The sequence below is a fragment of the Dioscorea cayenensis genome, chromosome 19 (assembly GCF_009730915.1).
Source record: "Dioscorea cayenensis subsp. rotundata cultivar TDr96_F1 chromosome 19, TDr96_F1_v2_PseudoChromosome.rev07_lg8_w22 25.fasta, whole genome shotgun sequence".
Lineage (NCBI taxonomy): Eukaryota > Viridiplantae > Streptophyta > Magnoliopsida > Dioscoreales > Dioscoreaceae > Dioscorea > Dioscorea cayenensis.
The window spans coordinates 1,259,282-1,280,992 of NC_052489.1; the positions used below are offsets into that span (position 1 = coordinate 1,259,282).

Sequence of the window (21,711 nt, forward strand, 5' to 3'; positions counted from 1 at the left end):
AGTATGTAAGAGTGAAATGAGTGAGTTTCCCTATGTATAATAATAATACTAATAATAATAACAATAATAATAATAATTAGAATGAGTTGTTAGGGCATTATAAAACGCGGACTGTGAATCAGTGAATCCAGAGATGGAAAAGAAGAGGAAGCTACCTATGCGCATGCTTTTATTATGTCTTTATCTTCATTTCATATTTAAAATGTAACACTTTATTTAATATATATATATATATATATATATATATTAATTGCACTTTCCTGTACCATTCATGAAGGAATCCTTCCTAAACCCTACCTAGAAACTTCATCACTAAAAATATTTTAATATATATATATTTTTTAAAATTTAGTATAGTTATACTCCATTGAATGAAAGAAATGTTACATTAATTTTTCTTTTTAAGTTAGCCTTAAAGATTTTATTTTATTTATATTTATTTATTTATTTATTTTTTATACTAGGTGACAAACACTCCTATTTATGATTTAAGTTAGGATCAGGTACAGATGTGGAGCGCACTAGCAAGCTTAACAATACCTTGTCCTCGCCTTGTATAGGTTTCGATCTAGAGGCCAAGTAACTGTTGTTAGGCCAAGTAACTTTACACAAGGGACCTGTTATCAATAGGCCAAGTAACTGAAATGATAACTTTACACAAGGGACCTGTTATCAATAGGCCAAGTAACTGTTGTTAGGCTTAAAGTGATAAATAGATCACTAACCACAAAATATTTAATTTCCAATAATAAACTCTATATAGTAACATAAAACATAAATCTATAGACATCCATTATTAGCCGTTGGATCTCAATCCGAAGGCCAATATTGATGAACAATAATTAACAAAGCACGATAATTACTATTTGCAACTGTTCATCAATGTCGATTGTTGGATTGTGATCCAATGACTGATAATTAGATGTCTATAGATTTTTTATTTATGGACGGTCATAAAAAACGTTTTGTCATATATATATATATATATATATATATATTAAGCCCGTTCATGTACATTATTAACAATGACTTATTTGAATTCAATATGGATATATATTATTCAGCAAAAATATTTGGATTTTATTTTTAAAAAATTATAAATAGTTACACACAATTTTTTAAGATAACAATGGATAACACATGATGAATATTTGATCTTTTTTTTTCTTTTTTTTTTAATGAAATATGTTGAAACATGCCTTATGTGCTCAGGACTCTTGTACTTAATTTAGCATGGCAAACTCACATGGCAGCCATGCATACTCAAGTGTGTGTGCTTGTTCTTCTCTTTGTTTTCAATAATAAATAAATAAAACATATATAAATAAATATATCTTTCTATTTGTTTGTTTGCATTGACCTCACATGACATGTTGGAGTTGTTTAAGTGATTAAGTTTTACTTTATATATATATATATATATATATATATACTAGTAACAAGTTGAAAGTTCACTGTTTAAAAACTAAGTTTGAAGAGTATAAAAAATGAAGCAACATAACATGAAATTTATAATAAAAGCTCCTTTTGAAATGTCTAGTCTTTAAAAGTTTACTTGCTAATTAAGAAACTCTATTCCCCCAAAAAATAAAAAATAAAAAATATAATAATAATAATAATAATAATAATAATAATAATAATAATAATAACAATAACAATAATAATAATAATAATAATAATGAAGGTCTAAATTCTCTTGTCCCTTAAATCAAACCCAAAATTATCATAAATAACATGAAATTTCAAAACTATATAACTGCAATTATACACGAGTCAAATTTAAAAAATAAAAATAAAAATTATAAATTAAGTTTAGTTGCTAATGAAGAGTCTTTTAATCTATTTTATTAATTAATGTCTTCATAATTATGTGCCTCTGCCATCAAACTGTTTCCAAATTTAATCACATTACAACAAAGATTCTTTCAATGCCAACTTGTAGTCCATTAATGCTCTGGGTAACATGTCCATTAGTTTTATATATATATATATATATTAATGAATTTTTTCATTAGAGACTTGAAATTGGCCCAAACTCTACTAGGCGCAAACTCTACTAGGCCCAACTTGACATCCCAAACTCAGCCCATTTACCTATATTTTTCTCTTTTTATTTTTTAATCAAAATTTCATAAATTTATTTTATTATCCAATGTGCTAAAGTATTTTGAATAATTTATACATTTTTGTTTTCTATTTATTTATGCAATTCTCATACATTTATCAATTTTATCATATTATAAATCAGTCTAATTTATCAATACTGTGCAATATATATATATATATATATATATATAGTTAAATAATAAAATAAATAAATAGATAAGCATATAGCTAAATTTGAAATACAATGATTGTTTTGAAAATAAATAGCCGGCAACCTAATGATCTATTAGCACCTAGTTCTTAATGTGAGGTGCTCGTGTCTTATTAAAAAAATGAATTTGAATATCAGCTTGCATAAAATGAAAGTATTGCATAAAGTGAAAATATGAATATGTTGAGGTTTTATTTTACATTTGTGCTCACTGTTTACATTCCATTAAAAAAAATTACTAATTAAAGTTGTTTACACATCAAAATCTTTTATGATACAAGTCTCTTCATCATTCATCCAACACTATAATTTCATTCATTTCATCAAGTTTTTCATCAATTATAAATATCCAAAATATTATATATATATATAAATATATTGTTGTTGATTAGTTGATAGTACCCAATCCCAATGGCATGGGGCACACAATAAAGACCAAAATCACAGCATTGAATTGAAATGGGGCTCACATTATGTACTCGAACCGTGTAGGACAAGGTGAGCCAATATTACGGACCCAAACCCATTTGACTTGGTCCCACCCTTTATTATTTAATTCACGTGGGATGGACTACCCACACGTGCATGTCTATTATAGCACACATAATGCTATATCATATTTTTTAGTGAAAAAAAAATAAAAAGAGAGGCAACAACTTCTTCATCTATGGCCACCGGATTCTCTGTATATGATGTTCGTGTTTCATTAAGAAGACATATTCAAACTTCAATTCATTTGAGATAAGAGGATAAATACGTTTAAGTAGTAATTCTGCTTACATATCTTTAATATAGCTTGTTCATATTTATTAAAAAAGTGAAATATATTTAATAACTCAAAGGTTATATATATATGTGTATATATATACGTTATTTGTGAATGTCCGTAGATACATTGTTTACTAGTGATGTTTATTCAAACTTCAATTCACTTGAAGTAAGAGCATAAATGCGTTTAAGTAGTAATTCTGCTTACATATATCTAATATAGCTTGTTCATATTTATTAAAAAAATGAGATATATTTAATAACTCAAAGCTTATATATATATATATACACACACGTTATTTGCTAACGTCCGTAAATACATTGTTTGCTAGTGATGTTTACTGACAACCATTGAATAATTATCTAATAGTTATTATTTATACAGATTATGTACAAAGTTATAGTATATAATCATTGTTCGACATTGTTTAACACTGTGCATAATTAATGGATTTGGTTAATATTCAATGCAAATCCAATAACTACTAGACATCTTTAGACGATTAGTTCCTTTGTGTACATATATATTAAATAATTTTAAAACTCAAATTAAATTTGAAGTAATACAAAATAAGAAGAATATTTTTGGCCCCATATCTCCCTACAAATAAACATTCAAAGGAAAAAAAAATATCATATCCTACGCATTCAATATCTTCCATTCTGCTTCAATATTTATTTATTTTTATTCAATCGACAACTCAAACTTTCCGATTTTACTATTTATCTATTTTTTTACTTATTACTAAATATAATTTCGCATTTAATTATTCCAATAAAAACGAGGTATTTTAAATCAAATTTTATGAAAAATCTCACACACTTATCCAATTCAACGGTCCTGCCCAGCCCACGTGCATAAATCTCAGCCGTCCGATCAAAACATATTTGATTTAATTAAAAATAAAAGGCAATAAATTGGATTTAATTAATCCACCAAATCCAATAGCGCGTCCTACGTTCCCGGGTCCCCACTCCAAAGTTCCCGCTAATTACTTTTTAAATTTACTACTATTTTAATCAAAACCCATTAATTAACTAACTAAATTTAAAGCTATGTCACGTGACAGCGACGTGCCACCGTTTACTTTTCCGTCACAGTCAACCCTAGTCAACCATCAGAGCCGTTATTTCCCGCCGCGCCGAACATATGCCTGTCTTGCGGGGCCCACTGATTCCGCTCACCTTCCACGTTCCTGTTCACAAGGTACGGCCCCAACAAACCACACCCGTTATGCCAAATTCGGATCCTGGATTCTGATCCGCATCCGACATAATGCAAAACATTTTTTTTTGTTTTTGACAAAAGTCACAAGTGTTTGATAATAACGGACGTGTACCGATTATAATAATTTAACGACTCCCCGAGATATATTATAAATGATTTAAAAATCTTATACTATATGATTTTAAATGGAAAAAATACACCACTTCTCACAGAAATTTATCAGAACTCAGTAAATAAAATTAGACCTAAAACAGTATATATTACTGCAGTTGTGCAGTTGTCCATTGACTGATTTGTAATAATCATTGTGCTAACTCTTCAATTTAGATAATATTTAATATTTTTTTTACCAAATTATTTTGAGTAGACTAATAAAAGGGATATTAGAGTGGTTGAAGTCTTGAAGGGCTTTGTCGGATCTAGAGCAGTACAGTGAAAGATCCGACCCGAATCCGACAGTTGGAGAGGGCGGTAAAATGACAAGGTGGTGACCAGATCGCGGCTTGTCTTTATCTTTTAATCCGAAACGCCGACGTCTCTTTCACTGCCGGAGCGAAGTGCTCGTCGTTTTGGTGTCTTTTTTTTTTTTTTAAATTTTGTTTTAATTTTTTTTTTGGTTTTGGTCCCTCAGTTCATATTTTATTATTATTGTTTTTTTCTTTTATTATTCATCCTTAATTCCTCCTTTATTTATATTTTAGTGCTTAACTGGTTGGCAACGAGCAGAGCAGTGGAGATATCTTCTTGTCTTTTCGCAGAGACCCTTGTCAAATTTTTTATTACGAATTGGTCCCTGGATGGAGAGGAAGCAAGGGTTCTTCGCCGTGTTGAAGGAGGAGGTAGTGCGAGGGCTCTCGCCGTCGAGGGCGAGGAGAGCGTCGCCGGTGGCGGGAATGCTGCAGCCGCGGAGAAGAAGAGGAATGCTGCGGCAGCCGTTGGCGGACCCGGGGTTAGTAGCGAGATCGGGGAACTTGAGGCCATATGGTGAGGCTCTGGCACCATTGATGGAGGGCCCGGATCCGGAGGATGGCGGTGGAGGGGTGGGCGGTGCCGGGGATGGGCGGAGGGAAGGGTGGGGGCAGTGGGTACGTGGCCAGCTCTCGCGGGCGCCGTCGATGTCGGGTGGGGCTGGGTCGTCGTCTTGCCGGCCGTCTGATCTCCGGTTGCTGCTTGGAGTGATGGGGGCGCCGCTTGCGCCGGTTCATGTTACCTCCGGCGAGCCTTTGCCTCATCTTAGCATCAAAGATACTCCCATTGTGAGTTCTTGTTTTCCTTTTCCTTTATCTTCTCAATTTTGGTCTTTTTTAAGTAAAAAAAGTTATATATTTTTTTGCTTGCATGTTCATAAAAATGCGATTTTTTTTTGTTTAATCTTTCACTTATGCTTCTTGTTGCATTGTTTATGTGAAAAGATTTGATATTTGTATGCTTTGGTTGTTGTTGTGGTGGTGGTGGCGATTTTTATGGTTACTGTTTGTTGTTGATTTCATTTGAATTTTTATAGTTTACTGTAGAAGAAGATGAATTGTTAGTTTTGTCCTGGAGGGTTGATTTCATCTGCAAGTATATTAATAATTTCAGAGTTCTTGGATGATTTGTTTTCTCTAATTTGTAATTTCATCTCTGATTGCATTCAAATCAGGAGACTTCATCTGCGCAGTATATACTGCAGCAATACTCTGCAGCATCAGGAGGACTGAAGCTGCAGAGTTCGATTCGGAATTCATATGCAATGGGGAAAGTTAGGATGTTAGCTTCAGAGTTTGAGACTGCGAACAAAGTCATGAAAACCCGGGGCTCGTCTCGTGCCGCTGAGTCTGGTGGCTTTGTTCTTTGGCAGATGGCGCCGGACATGTGGTATGTTGAGCTTGCTGTTGGTGGTAGTAAGGTTCATGCAGGCTGCAATGGCAAGCTTGTTTGGCGCCACACTCCGTGGCTCGGTACTCATGCTGCTAAAGGCCCTGTCAGACCTCTCCGTCGAGCTCTTCAGGTCTTCAATTTAATCACTAAAAAAAACCACATTTAGTGTTGATTGTCGGAATTATAAAATTTGATCTGTTTATCAAGCAGGGTCTTGATCCGTTGACAACGGTAAGCATGTTTGCGAATGCTCGATGTATTGGAGAAAAGAAGGTGAATGGAGAGGATTGCTTCATACTCAAGCTCTGCGCCGATCCTCAAACATTGAAAGCGAGGAGCGAGGGTCCTGCTGAAATAATAAGGCATGTGTTGTTTGGATACTTCAGCCAGCGATCCGGGCTTCTTGTTCACATGGAGGATTCACATCTGACACGAATTCAATCCAATTCTGGTGGTGATGCAGTTTACTGGGAGACGACCATTAATTCGTTTCTTGATGACTATAGTCCCGTGGAAGGGATAATGATTGCTCATTCAGGCCGGTCAGTAGTCACATTGTTCAGGTTCGGTGAAATGGCCATGAGTCACACAAAGACAAGGATGGAAGAAGCATGGACCATCGAAGAGGTGGCATTCAATGTCCCTGGCCTTTCGATGGACTGTTTCATCCCTCCGGCCGACATTAGATGTGGATTAATAAGTGAAGCATCTGAACTTCCTCAGAGAGACAGAGGTAAGACTATCATGCCTGGGAGTCATCGATCGAAGGTTGCTGCACACAATGACGATAACATAGTGTGGAGAGTCGAAGTCTAGTTTTATCAGTGCTACCTAAGATTGCAAACAAATCGAATTGTCTATATAACTCACTGACTATGAAGATTTAGACAAGCAACAGTCATAACTTTGTAGGGAAGCACCTGTTGCCCTGTTTTTTGCTTTCTTCAGGGTGCTGCCTTTCTATTTGGTTGGTGTTTGTGATTCAGTAGTTAAGATTGAGGTCTAAAAACTCAATGCACCCTCATTGTATAACTAAATTTAAATTTGGGTTTTTATTATGTCATATTGTTAACCTCTGTTTTAACAGATATATAAAATGGTTTCCTTCATCCTCTTTTCTAACCATCATTGATTGCATTCTTATTTAATTTGATCTTCTTTGTCTATTTGATGGATATGTGTGAGCTTGTAAGAACCAAGGACTTCATTAATGGAGATAGCATGCAAATCCAATGCAAGCATTAAGTTGGCAGGGTAGGTGGCTCTGGTTGGGTGGGACCAGGATTTGGGCCCAAATTGTACAGACTTAACTCAATTGCAACAAAAGTCTGGTAGACACAAACATCATGATGAGATTAAACTGAAAAGATGTGGCTTAGTGATCAAAGATGTCTCACATTGGAATGGACTGCCTTTTGAATCTCATCATGGTCTTATCCTTCTTTACTACAAGCTTGCCTGCCTTTTTCTTTTTCTCTTTATTCTCAGCATCAACCTCACTGTCTTTCATTCATCAATCATCCAAGAACAATGTCTTTTTTACTAACTATTTAGAAGTATATTTTTCAATGGTTTACATAATATTTGATGCAATAAAAAACACACAACATAAATAAATCACCAAAACAGAACCAAAGATTGATAAACACATTCTGTAAAATAAACGGAACAACTTTATCAAAAGAACATGAAAGGGAAAAACTAGCTGAACATTAGATTGTTAAAGATATTTGATCTCAGGACAGATTAACAAGGCTGCAAGACATCCTGATTGTGTAAGCAAGGACAAGACAAAATATCAAGATATTCATGTGCAACCTAAGAACATCAATGAGGCCAAAGACATTGAAGTATTAAGCAGAGACAGAGCCCACAAAAGAGAAAGGCAGTAATGAGCATCTTTCATTTTGCAAAGTGGGGATTGAGCAACCCGGAGATTTCAAGAAATCCAACACGATCTTTTCCAGCAAATATTTTCTTCAGCTTCTCATCACAAATTATAACCCTTTTGTTCTCTGGATCCTGAAGAAAAATAGAAAGGTGGGCAAAAATTTAGGTGCATAAAAAGTCTGTAAGAATGCCTCTGTGGACAACATGGAAGTACAAAATCAAGGTTTGCAAAAGAGAAATGAAACTAAGATCATGATGTATGATGGGATAGAAAGAAATACCGAAAGAAAGTCCTTTTTAAGGAGAGCCACTGAATAATGCATAACAAAGCGAACCTAAACATCAGTACCCCCTATAGGTTCATCGTTCAATCCAGCAGGCTATTAGCTTTTCTTAAAGCTATATTAAAAGTCATCAAAATGATTATTATGAATGTGTTGATCCCCACCTTGTCCTAGAGTGAAAGGTAAAATTCTTGAACCTTCATATCAAAACAGCTATTAGCTAATAGGTGCACATTTCATGGCAAGGAAATTTTATGCAGTACTTGGTAGCTATTTCATTATAGGAAAATAAAGAGATACTACAAAAGAGAAAGAAGGGCTAAGCAACTGCTAAACAGAAAAGAAAAGAAAAGAAAAAAGGAAAAACAAAGCTTAAAAATAGAAACCAGATTTTTTAAACTCTTTTCATCAGACACCGGGGGAGTTCTAATCCTATAATGAAAAGGCATAGTTAACAATGTCAAATAAAACCAATGAGCCTCATCACAACAATACTATAATTCCTGAAAAAAAATATGACATTTTTGCAGTAATGCACACTAAAGCATTCACATACCCGGGCAATTACCAGCTTTATTGGCAAACTGAGCTTAAAACTGGAAATATTAGTTCGAGTTACTTTTGCCAATGTTTATATCTTGAATAATAATAGAAAGTAAAAACCACAATATACAACTCAAGCAACCCAGCCACCAACCATAAAACAAAAATGACTGGCTGATAGAGAAAAATATACAAAAACTAGTCAATAAAATTTTGAACTTCAAAGCATAAGCCACAAATCCATAATCCAAGAATTGAAGTAGCTATCTTCAGGAGATAATTCAAAGCACTACACAATGCACTAACCCAACCACGATTAAAGCATCTGGTTTCCATTTGAAAGATAATTCACAAGAAGAAAACCCAAGTTAGCACACAAAGCAAACAAAAAAGGAGAATTTTAAAGGGAAAACAAGAACAAAACCAGATCTTGTGATGAAAGAAAAAAGATTAGAACTGTAAGCACAAAAGAATGAAAGCAATAGAGAAAGGAAGAGTACCTGAAGGTTCTTCTCCTTGATGTAAGCCCAGATCAGTTTAAGAGCTTGGGTTCTCGGAATCTCCTCAACACCCAGAAGCGCCTGAAGCTCAGGAGAGATAGGGCAAGGCTTCGTGATGCCCCGAGGCTCTCGCTTCCGAGCCGGCGTCGCAGAAGGCTTGGATTCAGCCTTGACGGCGCGGATGGGGAGCGGGGCGAGGATCCTCCGAGGAAGGGAGACGGCGAGCGGGAGGACGGGCTTGCGGGAGGCTGCGAAGTCGGCGGGGGCGAAGGCGGAGCAGCAGGCGGAGGATATGGAGGCCGCCATTGGAGCAGAGAGAACGAGGGTTTTGGATTGGGTTTGGGGTTTCGAGGGTTGGAGAAGCGCGCGACTCCAAACGATCTCTAGAGAGAATGAAGAACGTTTTGGATCAAGTGGGCCCTTGATTCGGCCCAAACTATTTTATTATTCCAGCCCATTATTATGACTTGGGCCTTGGGCTTAGTTTAATTACTTTCAAATTAATATTTATTGCATATATTTGTGTTAACGATAATTATTTTTTTGTTATTTATATATTCCATGATTAATTTTAAATTACTGGGTTTTCTTTTCTCTTGATTTTTATTAGGCTACGCTTATGTTAATTTTGTCGTTTTTTTATACATTAAAGTTAAGATCAAATTTATTTATTGATTTTTTTTCATATAATTATTTGTATGTTTTAATTTGAAGTGTTTCGGAGGATGAAGCCACAAAATAACTTGTCTATATTTATTTAAAGGTAAAATTCAAAATATAAAATAGTCTATTACTTATTTTTACATTATTAAGTACACATTGTAATTTATATATAAGACCTCAAACCCTAAAACACTTGGGCAAACCAAAACTTAACTTTTGTATCAACGCCATTGATTTACATACGTGTATGTATGTATATATGTATGTATATGAGTATTTTGTCAAGCTTTGGTGGGATACCTCACTTTTGTTGCCATTAAATAATAAGAAAAAAAGAAATAGTCCAAATTAAATATCCCTAATATATTTGTTTATCTTTAAAATAATAATAATAATAATAATAATAACAATAATAATAATAAATTGATTTAGAAAATTGATTTAACTAAGTAGTTTGGTAATTTATTTTCTCTATTGATGATCTTTTGATGACTTAAGAAGTTATTAAATAATATTAGAGCTTTGTTATGCTATTTTTATTTTATTATATATATTATATAATTTTTTTAAAAAAAACCACTCGCATTGAGTGAAAAATGTACATAAAGAAATTACAATAAAAATAGGCATAGATGATAGATAAAACAAAAGAAACACTACGATCGACAGATCCACTAAAGATGGATCAATCACAAAACATAAAACAAAACTTCCTCAATGTGCAAAAACAAACCCTAGAATGAAACTGTAAGGAGAAGTTGTCCTCACCGACATCGCTTGCTTTAGCTGTTTCTAAACTGGATCCCATAAACTCCAAATTAAGTCGTATCTTATATAGCTGAAATGAAATTCTTGTACTTTGCTCTCTTTATCTTAAGGTTGCAGAGAGTTACAACAAAAAACATATGATCAATTTTTATAATAATCACAAACCAAAAATGAGGTTTTGAATTAAAGATGCACTGATTTCGTTCGAGTTAGTTGTTCCCCGTGATAGCACACGTCTAAATATCCTGATTACCTCCTAGAAACCCTAAGGGATGTTCTCCACGAACTCTACACCTCCATAAGAGATATGGCCTTGGAAGGTTGGTAGTTGAAGGAGTTGGCCAAAGTGACATCAAATACTTTGAGCGAAGTTGCGTTGGAGAAAGAAGTGATCCACAGTTTCGATAACCGAGTGATAGGTAATGACCATTGTGGTTGGTAACTTATTGCACATTCTTTGCGATAAATTATTTAAAGTGAGAATTTTGTTTTTCCATACAAACCAATTGAAGAAGTTATTTTTGCATGACATGAGTTTTTTTTTAGAAAATCCAGTACACTTGATAGCGCATGCCCCCATTGTTCAAGAAGGTGTAAAAAGATTTTATTAAGAACCTTCTGTTAAGTGTAAAAGACCACCAGTTTAGACTTTAGAGTGAGAGGTTGTTACTTTATATATTAATTTATTTAACCTGTTGGGTCTATTTAACTAATATAAAATATTTATTAAGATAAATAATTGAAGTATGTTACAACTATAAATGTACAATTAATTCCCTCACATGATTGGTCCTACATAAATTTTGTTAAAATTAGATAACATTATAAATCAAAATCAAGTAGTTGATAATATTAATAATGGTTGGTAGGTAGTATAGGACTATACATATATATATGTAGGGGCAGTATCCATAACAAAATCTCATTAAAACTTTTGGTGAATCCAATGGCAAATGCTAGGTAGGAGCAAAACATGCCAACCCACCAAGCCAAATATGACATGGATTTGTGTCTCATCTACAACCAAGTATAAAATTATTTTGCTTAATTAATTTAAGCTCTACAAATATCTACTAATTTTTAATAAACATATTAAACTTATATTGAAATTAAGAATCAACAAAAAGAAAATTTAGTTGTAACAATGTTTTTCATTATTTTTTTTTTAATTTTGATTTAAGATGAGAGATCATTGAGAAACAAGTTCTTATTCTATACAATCCTAGTGCATTTACTTGTAAACCATAGATGCTTCTTATAATGCTTTTTTTTTTTTAAAAAAAATATAATGTAAGGAATATATTCTAAGTTAAAATTTATTTATTTTTTAATTGATAAACCATAAATTTAATTAAAATAAATATATAAAAATATAGCTACAAGGCACTCAATGGGATAGTAACAAAAGAGTTTCTAAAAAATAATTCCTAAGAGCTATCATTCATTTATGATGATATAAGAAATAAACTTCAAGTGTTTTCAATCAAATCCAAGATAATAATTTTGTATTAATCCGCACACCAAAGAGGAGGAGGTCAAGATTATATTTCATGGTGGGCTGCAAAAACATCATGTTGACTCCAAATTGGAAAATTTATTATTGGAAATTATATATGTTAGTTGTTAAATTCATTCATATCACTGAACGCCTCTCTCTCTCTATATATATATATATAAGTAAACTTTCAAATAAAAGCCTATTGAATTTATTGAAGTACAGCTCACAAACAATATATATATATATATACATTGAAACAGAGTGACAAATATGAAATCAATTCAATTTATCTTCTTCTCATAATAATAGCTGTAAACCAGGATCCGCTAACAACGCCAAGACATCAGCTGTTCCTTCTTCTGAAAAGACTTCATTGTCTCTCATTCACACCACTTACCCTTATTATTACTATTATTATTATTATTAAATAAAATTTATATTATATCAACACCACGCTTTTCCATAAAGTATCAAATCATATGTAATTATACATGCAATTATTTATTAATCTTATGCACGACAAATTTTTACATTTTTTTCTCATAAATAAAATAAAATAAAATAAAGTAAAAAGAGTAGGGCCCATTCCACCAATCAACATTCTCAACAGTCCATTCCATCACCTCATCCTCCGGGTCCCACTGCCACCCTGTCAACCCCTATCTCTCTCTATAAAAACCTCCTCTTTCCCCTCACGCTTAATTCTCACTCTCTCTTCACTCAAGCAATGGCGCATCACCACGTCATCATCGCCGCCTTGCTCCTCTCTATCGCCATTGCTGCAGCCGCCCAATCCCCCGCCGCCGCCCCAACCACCACCCCTACTCCTCCCTCCAAACCCACCCCCAACCTCCCCTCTCCTACCGCCGCCCCGGTCATCCCCGCCCCCCATTTCCACTCCGACCGTCCCCTCCCCCGTCGCCACCCCTCCAGCTTCAACCAAACCCCCATCCGCTTCCCCTCCGACCCAAAAACCCACACCGATCACAGCCCCGGTTAGCTCTCCACCCCTCTCTCCCCACATTGCCTCCCCCATCCCCCACCCCCGTCGCATCTCCTCCGGCAGTCACCACTCCATCCCCCGTCGCATCTCCTCCGGCTGTCACTACCCCATCCCCTGTCGCATCTCCTCCGGCGGTCACCACCCCATCCCCTGTCGCATCTCCTCCCGCGGCCACCATCTCATCCCCCGTCGCATCTCCTCCGGCTCTCGCCACCCCATCCCCGGCCGGCTCCCCTCCGATCCCTGCTGAGATCCCCGCCCCAGCTCCTAGCAAGAAGAAGAAACACTCCAAGAAGAAGAAGGCTGTCTCTCCTTCTCCGGCCGTCAGTCCTCCGAAACCCTCCGTCGGTGGTCCTGTCAGCAGCGACGCATCCTCTCCCGGCCCCGCCGCTTCCGCCTCCGCCGACGCCTCACCGGCATGCCCTCTTTCCCCTCTCTCTCTCTCTCTCTCTCTCTCGCTTTTCACTATTTAAAAAAAAAAATAAATTTTGATTTTTTTTTCATATAATATTAATGCTTTAAAACCGGATATAAATATTATTATTTATTTTTTAATACTTAATTAAATGAAGATAAATTGTTTGGAAATGCAGAATGGCGCGGAAAGTGTGAGGATGAGAGAAGTGCTGATCTCGGGGTTGGCTGCGATGATCTTGGCCGTTGGATTGCTTGCCTAGAGATGATGGATGTTGCTGTACAATAATGGTTGATAATAATAAGGCTGTCTTTTTAGATTTAATTAGTGTTATTTTTACTTTTTAATTTTTAATTTTTTTTTAAATTTTTATGGCCATTTGTAGTTTATTTTATAACACACATCGTCGACATCGATCACTTGATGTAATTTTTTGTTATTTTTTATTGTTGATGTTGTATTGCTCATGGATTTATCTTATATTTCTATTTGATTTTGCATTTTTTTATTCTCATTATTTAGTTTTTTTTATAGGTGACTATCATGTTTGATATTATGAATCATCTTCTGTGATATAAGAACACACACATGCACACACATTTTTAGATAATAATTATTAAAATTTCAGTATGAGATAATATGAGGCTTTATTAGAACAAATATATCAACATTTCATCTTCCTCTTCTTGTTTTTTTTTTAAAAAATAATCTAAAAATATAAAGTTTAAATGATAATTTTGTCCTTACATTGTGTGTCGAAAACACATATAGACATTGACATGTGAACTCCCTAGAAACATAATTTTGTCCTTTCATTGATGTCCAAATAAATTTTCACATAATATATATATATATATATATATATATATATGCAAACTCAGTTCAATGGTTTATGAATAATTTACCCAGTAAATATAGGTAAATGGCCGACAAAAAGAGTACTATGCAGGACACTGCGAAAGCATTTATTTATATCAAAGATACCAAACTTGTCGGTGCCATATTTCATTTTTCCCCCTTCCAAATCAAGTTTGGAATGAATAAAGAAAAATGTCAAAATAAAAGAGAAGGAAAAACCCACATCTTTACCAAAGCAGGAAGAATCCAATATACTGATAATAATAGCTGCATGGTGTGGACCTAAATTTTCATATGAGAAATACTAATTTTACTTGTTTCTAAATCACTTACTAAAAATGAAAATAAAAATAAAAATACCATCACTAGTGGGCAGAAGACAAGATCTCTAAATCAAATAATAAACATTGAGAAAGGACTCATACCTGGATCCACTCCACCCACATAACTATTTTATCAAAAGAAAGAAAATGACAAAGTTCTTTAATGGCAGCCACCTTGGCCATCATCACAACCTTTCTAACTAAAATAGTAGATCTACATTGGTTTTTCTTTCCTTTCTGTCAGATTCCCTGATTAAAAACAACTCTTAAATACACTCAAATATCAAACCTTAATAGTTAGGATAAATAGATAAATGCATTCAAGGAGGATGAAGGAGGCATGGAAGAAACAAACCATGTGGTGGATGGCTTTAATAATTTTGCTGCAACCTACCCTGATTCATCAACCTTCTTGTTATATCTTCTTAGCAGTTTGTGACCACAGTCACTGCTCTCCTGTTCATCTCTTTTACTATTTTTTTTTGTACTTTTCCATTCTGTTCATTCACAAGGTTCAGTTTTAAATTGAGTGAATGATTAGTTTACTAACCTGTAGTGTCACGGTTTCCTTCTTCATCACCTTCCTCATCATTCCTGTCAGCATCACAGCATGTCTGTAATTAACTAAAATGAAAAAGAGTGATCAGAGATATGGAATGAAGATATGCAGAATTAAATTGTAGAAAGAAGAAGAACATACTTACTGTCCTGTGCTGTATTTCCTGATTTCTCATTCAATGCAATTTTACAGTGTCAACATTTGGTGCTGTTTGTTAGGACCGTCAAGGAGAGATTTCCATGCCGCCATGAATGCTTGTTTCATGTAATACAGTCCCTCCCCCACATCGCTCTCTATTAAATACCAGTATAGAAGAGAACTGGTTTTCAGCATTGGTTCTGAAAGTGGGGTTTCATTTACTAATGGTTTCTCCAGAGTTAAAACACCTTCATACATGCTAATCTTTCCACATCCGTATAATTGAGAACATTTTACTGTTACCAAGCAAAAAATATGTCAGATATGTATATTACTTTCAAGCACTCTTCTAAACTGCAGAAATCAAAGCAAAACATATTGCTAAAATGGGATGTCTACAAAAAACTCAGCTCTAAGAAGATGATCAGTTAGGATGCAAATTACATGAGCATAAGATCTAACAATGTAATAGTTAAAAGCCAAAGTTTCAATAAAGTATTGAAATAACATTTAACATTTTATTTGTGTCACATTTTCAGCAAGCTCTCAAGTTTTTGCAGATATGGAGGCCCTGTCACATCCACAAAGAATGAGTTGTTGATATGCAATTGTGTCAGACTAGTGATTTTATATGTGGCTGTAATCAAGTCAGCAAAATCATTGATGGTGAGGCATCCATATTCTTTGAAGTGTCAAGTGAGCATAAACATTAAGTGATTGTAGAAATATACCCCAAACAAACATCAAGTGTTTGAATTGAAAATTTTGAATCTTGGAGAAACTAATCAAAGTATTGACATCTATCTCAAACTATAATGGTGTAATATGGTTTTTGTCTTTAATAAACAATGAATATTTTTTGTATGAAGTGAATGCATTTACCTCTACAGCATCGTCAAAATGTAAATCTGTCAACAATGCAAATAACTGAAAACCAAGAATCAACAACAGATTAAGATAAATTATTTTACAAAGTCGAAAAGCACATTAACATACATTACAACAAAAGGTGCATCTTTATTGGTTATGTACTCGTTTATTTTAGATCTGTTATAAGTTTCTAGCAGCCTATCTGACACAATTACCATTGAAGTAATAGAATCACAAATTGCAGAGTCATGCATTTAACACCATGATTCTGAATTCAAGTCACTTGCCTGGTCCAAATTTGAAATTTCTCATTTGTGGCAAAGCACATATACAAAAAGACTATATACCAAATTATTGATATATAAGGAACATGATTTGAATGTAAGTCAGTTGGGTGGTCCAATTGAATTTTCTCATTCAAGGCAAAGCAAACATATCCACAAAATTTTCCAGCTACAATCTCGACCTAATAATATACCTTGAGGATAAGAACAAGTAAAAGATCGAAGGCACTTTATGCACATGCCTTTTTAGGGATCATTCAGTTGCATATAACCATCCTGTTGATGATGCCAAGGGACCAATAAGTCTTATATTGGTAGTTTCAAAGAGTTTCAGAAGAGGAATTATCTTTCATAAGGTAAGCAGTAATTTTCAAATACAAAACTATCATGCAAATGGTTGGCAAAAGTTAATGGTGAAAACGGATACAATTTGAACATGCTACATTGTAGTATACGAAAATGGCTCAGATGTTTTTACATATTATTCAACTTTGTAGCAATACTATGAACAGATGATACAATATGACAACTCACCAGAAGAATAAAAACATATCACAGCAACTAAGTTATATAAATTTTACTCCAATTGAATGATTATGCCAGCTGAAACTGCAGTAATGAAAACATATGAAAGTACAAGTATATGTAAGCCTTCGACAAATTCAAGTCTGTCCTTCATTCAGCTCACAAAATTAAAATAAAAAGTCAATATTGTCAAGTCATTAAACCATATTACCATCCATTGGATTGGATTTCAGCCCATCCTTGTATCCAAATCCAACAAATTCAAGTCTGTCCTTCATTCAGCTCACAAAATTAAAATAAAAAGTCAATATTGTCAAGTCATTAAACCATATTACCATCCATTGGATTGGATTTCAGCCCATCCTTGTATCCAAATCCAACAAAATCAGTAAGCGGTTTCGGCCAATCACTCAAATGATCTATTACGTTCTTCAACATTAGAAACGCCAGAAATGAGCTGCCAAGTGTTATGAATAAATGCCTAGGCTTCATTCTTCTGTACCAGAATACACAATTCATCCAACTGTGCTTTCTCATTTGGCTTGTAGCCATGCTTGATCATGTAGGTAACTACAAAAATGGTAGCTAACTATAAAAATGCACAAACAGGACATGGATTGGGTAATTAACAATGAATGTCACAATAGCAACAATTTCTAGAGAAAGTATAAAGTATTTGTGGGACCTGTTTCAAGATTATTTCAAGGTTCTTTGGGCAAACAAAAATATGACTGTTTAGAGAGGTAAGTCGCATCAATGGTGAATTGAAGTCACAAAAATGATAATAATGTTAAGTTGTCCTCACACAAGATAGTCTTGTCAATGCCTTTTGTTCTTCAACTATAATTACTTGACGGGACAAGGCTTCATTACTTAAACCTCCCTATTTCTTCAATTAGCAATCAATCTATAATAAAAGATCTCAAATTCACCCTTTTTCCTTAAGAAGAGAATAATCAATGCTTATATTGCAAGGAAAGGATGAGAAATGGAAAGGACGGTATAAATGATAATGAAGAATGCCAAGACCGACTTCAATTTTTACTGCTGGTCTCTGACTCCCCAGAATAAAGACCTCCAAAATAAAACAAAAGCAATTGTTGTTTTGCAATTAAAAAAATACTAAAACAATCATATTTTCCAAATTGATTTGCACAAGCCATCAACCCAGCACATAGATATTAGAAAATTATAAGTCTGTGTGAAATAACCATGGAAGGCTGATTGTTCCAAGACCTCCAATGAATTGCATCAAAACATATGCCAGCCACAGCAGATATGTCAAACGTGCATAATCCTTTTGCAAGGACAAATCTGAAGACAACTCTTAGCTAAGACTCTTAAGTCACACTTGAATGCTTCCTAATGAAATCTGAAATGCTGACTATCCTGGACATACACCCACCACAATAAAACTACAATCCACTAGTATAGCTGGCACAACAGGTGCATCTTCTTTTCCAGTATGTGTTGACCAACAGAATCCAGACATACAAAACCGAAGGCTTTGAAATACATGAATCATAATGCACAATCAACATTGAAATTCAATGTGGGGAGGACAAAGACAAAAGGAGATATGAGACTTAATGGTCAAAACTGGAAATTACCTTGATTCCGTTTGTTTTGCTTAAAGATAAATAAACTATAAAGAGGTTTAACATCCAAAGCCTCAATAGAAAGGTATCTTAATTAATCCCAGAGGAAAAAGTTGAGCTTGGAAAAAGCAAGATCTGAGTTCAGTACTATGACATGAAAAGCACAAAGATATAGAGCTAAATTAAGACAAAATGAAGAGCCAGACAGCAAACAATACTGGCATGATTTATATTCAATATGAACATTCATTATTTTATCAATCCCAATTAATGCATAACTCACAAACAAGAGCAAGGTCTCAAGAACACAAGAGCAACAAGTACTAGATATGAAATCAAACTTCAAAGCACTGAAAAAACACAATTCTAAGGGACAATCTTGTAAGCCTTCATCTTATCAATCCAAGAATAGAAGGAAGCTACCGTGTTGCGAAAGCCAAGGAATCCATGCTCCTTGCTCTTGTTCATGCTATCCAACAGTTCCATCTCCGTCCCAAGCACAAGATCCGCGAGCCACCAGGAAGCGATTTCATTCAGCTTGGTTGGCGCAAGCTCATACTTTGCCACAATCTCATCCCACACCCCTTCCTTCCCCTTCATCATCTCCTCCAAATTGACCCGCTTCTCCTCACCTTCATACCCAACAAAATCCACTCCAAATTGCTCTGCAAGTATCCGCCAAAGCTGTTTCCATTTAAACACATCACCATTGCTACAATTAAAAGCTTCATTTTTAGCAAAAGGATCAACTGAAGCCCATATCTGGTGCTCAGCAATAAGATCAGCATCAGAGATATCACTGAATCCCTCCCAAGTCATCCTGCTCCCAGGCCACCTCAACAAGCTTCCTTCATGCTTGCAAATGGCAGCATAAACGCAGAGAGTCCCAACAATATTCATAAGACTGTAAGGAGAAAACCCGAAGATCATCGTCGGGCGGTGAACAGACCAAGACACCGCCCCATCTCTCTTAGACAATTCGTCGAACAGGATGTCTTCAAGATCGTAATAGAAGTTGGGACAGTTCAGGCGGGGCATTTCTTCAGTGAAGGGTGGCTCAGGAATCTCAACCTTGCCGAAGGACTCAACAGAGCCAAGGTAGTGCTTCCGCCCGGTCTGCAGGCAGACATGCTGAAGATTGGGAGCGTTAGGGAGCACGGCGGCGAACACGTTGCGGATCATGGCGGAGTTCACCTCCCGATTCTCAGCCTCTGTGAAACGCGGGCTCCAGGTTACATAGAAGATGTGGGTGATATCGGTGAGAGGGGAGAGCTTCGCGAGAGCTTCGTCAGGGTCGGAGATGTCGCACTGAACGTGCTCGAAGGCGGGGCCAGGGGTAGGAGACCAGGAGGCGAGAGGGCGGCGGGAGACGCCATACACCTTCCAGGGACCACCGGGAGTGTCAGATAGAGGGAGGATCTCGGCGAGGCTATTGCCGACGATGCCAGTGACGCCGATGACAAGGCCAACGCTCTGATACTTTCCGGTGGCCTCGCCGGAATCCTCGTCTATCTTTTTCTGCGGATCAAGTAAAACCAAGAGCTTGAAGATGCAAAATGAAAAAGGAGGAGGGAAGGGAAGTGATTGAGAAGATCAGAGAAGTACCTTGGCAGCACCGATTGCGCCGGCCCACCACCAGCTCATGGCGGCGACGGTGGCAGATGATCGGAGACGGAGACGGAGACGGAGACGAAGGAGGAGAGATCGGGGAGTCCGAGGGAATGAATGGCTTGGTCTGTGACTCTGCGCCAATTAATTTAATCACGTTTCAAAGCTTCTTGGAATTTATTTTTTTTAGAGATCTGTTTATTTATTTATTTAAAGTGAATTAAATGGGATTGAACTATTGAAGTGACATGCTCTGATGGTTTTTTTTTTCCCCTTTATTTATTACTATTTTTTTAACGTGTAAATGACTTGCATTCAAATTAATGGATTTATTTATTATATAACTTTATCTAAAATAAAATATTTAAATATCTATATATACTAGGTGTAGGAACAATTTTTGAGAATGTTTCATGGAATAATTTTAATTTTTTATAACATTTAAATTTTTATTTATATTACTTATAATATTAATAATAATAAAAATATTAATTACACCTAATTATTTATGTAATAAATGTTTATGATATAAAATAATTTCTATTGTAGCAGTTGTTTAATTATATTATTTTATATATGATATTATCTCAAAATTATTCACGAAATTTTAAAAACTCTGATGTGAAGCCGGGGAGAATGCCTAGTATATTAAATGAAAGTACTAGTGCTTGGATTTTTTTTATTGGTAATAAACCAATATTTTTTTTAAATATATTGATTTTTTATCAATATTTAGTGATTAAAAATGTCAATTTTGATTATTAATAATTTAGTTTTGATTGTGACCAAAATATTCTATGATTTTTTTTTTATTTTTTTTTTAAATAGAATGGATGGTAGATAATTTTATCAAGTAAAAGGCTGAAGAACAAGTTAAACATATATAAATCCCTTAATGTTTTTATTAATTGACACGTGGTGCATTCTTAACTCTCTAACTTTTTTTTCCCTTTTATTTGAAAAAATATATAGGTTTTTGTCATTATCACTATGGTTATAATAATTATCATTAAATATTATTAAAAAAAACAAATGCGACTTTGCAGTTGGGGTTTGCTTTGATTTTTTTTCGGTGGCTCCACATCCTTTTAATTATCATTGTTTTATTATATAGGTAGTGCAATCATCCATTAGGGCGTCTTTAGTGGTTAGATTATCCTAGAATTTGATAGCCATGCCACCTCATTAACCTATTAAACTCTTACTCATTA

General features: G+C 34.8%; 4 protein-coding genes across 4 annotated transcripts; 2 read left to right on the forward strand and 2 right to left on the reverse strand.

The window, feature by feature from the left end:
* Positions 1–4,925: 4,925 nt before the first annotated feature.
* LOC120283461 lies at positions 4,926–7,245 on the forward strand. The gene is made up of 3 exons (XM_039290156.1): positions 4,926–5,569; positions 5,956–6,303; positions 6,384–7,245. Exons 1-3 carry the CDS (start codon positions 5,111–5,113, stop codon positions 6,987–6,989), a joined length of 1,413 nt encoding a protein of 470 aa, XP_039146090.1. The 5' UTR covers positions 4,926–5,110; the 3' UTR covers positions 6,990–7,245.
* A 601-nt stretch (positions 7,246–7,846) lies between these two features.
* On the reverse strand, positions 7,847–9,766 carry LOC120283524 (protein TRI1-like). The gene is made up of 2 exons (XM_039290223.1): positions 9,391–9,766; positions 7,847–8,195 (listed from the first exon to the last, which is right to left on the reverse strand). Exons 1-2 carry the CDS (start codon positions 9,694–9,696, stop codon positions 8,076–8,078), a joined length of 426 nt encoding a protein of 141 aa, XP_039146157.1. The 5' UTR covers positions 9,697–9,766; the 3' UTR covers positions 7,847–8,075.
* Positions 9,767–13,046: 3,280 nt separating this feature from the next.
* On the forward strand, positions 13,047–14,204 carry LOC120250606 (leucine-rich repeat extensin-like protein 5). The gene is made up of 3 exons (XM_039259431.1): positions 13,047–13,193; positions 13,310–13,738; positions 13,916–14,204. Exons 1-3 carry the CDS (start codon positions 13,047–13,049, stop codon positions 13,997–13,999), a joined length of 660 nt encoding a protein of 219 aa, XP_039115365.1. The 3' UTR covers positions 14,000–14,204.
* Positions 14,205–19,085: 4,881 nt separating this feature from the next.
* Positions 19,086–20,681, reverse strand: LOC120283851 (3-oxo-Delta(4,5)-steroid 5-beta-reductase-like). The gene is made up of 2 exons (XM_039290618.1): positions 20,498–20,681; positions 19,086–20,410 (listed from the first exon to the last, which is right to left on the reverse strand). Exons 1-2 carry the CDS (start codon positions 20,534–20,536, stop codon positions 19,259–19,261), a joined length of 1,191 nt encoding a protein of 396 aa, XP_039146552.1. The 5' UTR covers positions 20,537–20,681; the 3' UTR covers positions 19,086–19,258.
* Positions 20,682–21,711: the final 1,030 nt, after the last annotated feature.

Excerpts from the sequence above, each read along its gene's own strand:
- LOC120283461 (XM_039290156.1), top strand. The coding sequence starts at position 5,111 with ATGGAGAGGAAGCAAGGGTTCTTCGCCGTGTTGAAGGAGGAGGTAGTG. Across the intron at positions 5,570-5,955 it reads GCATCAAAGATACTCCCATT|GAGACTTCATCTGCGCAGTA; the intron begins GTGAGTTCTTGT and ends CATTCAAATCAG. Across the intron at positions 6,304-6,383 it reads CTCTCCGTCGAGCTCTTCAG|GGTCTTGATCCGTTGACAAC; the intron begins GTCTTCAATTTA and ends TTTATCAAGCAG.
- LOC120250606 (XM_039259431.1), top strand. The coding sequence starts at position 13,047 with ATGGCGCATCACCACGTCATCATCGCCGCCTTGCTCCTCTCTATCGCC. Across the intron at positions 13,194-13,309 it reads CCTCTCCTACCGCCGCCCCG|CCCCGGTTAGCTCTCCACCC; the intron begins GTCATCCCCGCC and ends CACCGATCACAG. Across the intron at positions 13,739-13,915 it reads CCTCCGCCGACGCCTCACCG|AATGGCGCGGAAAGTGTGAG; the intron begins GCATGCCCTCTT and ends TTGGAAATGCAG.
- LOC120283524 (XM_039290223.1), bottom strand. The coding sequence starts at position 9,696 with ATGGCGGCCTCCATATCCTCCGCCTGCTGCTCCGCCTTCGCCCCCGCC. Across the intron at positions 8,196-9,390 it reads TCAAGGAGAAGAACCTTCAG|GATCCAGAGAACAAAAGGGT; the intron begins GTACTCTTCCTT and ends ATTTTTCTTCAG.
- LOC120283851 (XM_039290618.1), bottom strand. The coding sequence starts at position 20,536 with ATGAGCTGGTGGTGGGCCGGCGCAATCGGTGCTGCCAAG. Across the intron at positions 20,411-20,497 it reads GCGCAATCGGTGCTGCCAAG|AAAAAGATAGACGAGGATTC; the intron begins GTACTTCTCTGA and ends CTTGATCCGCAG.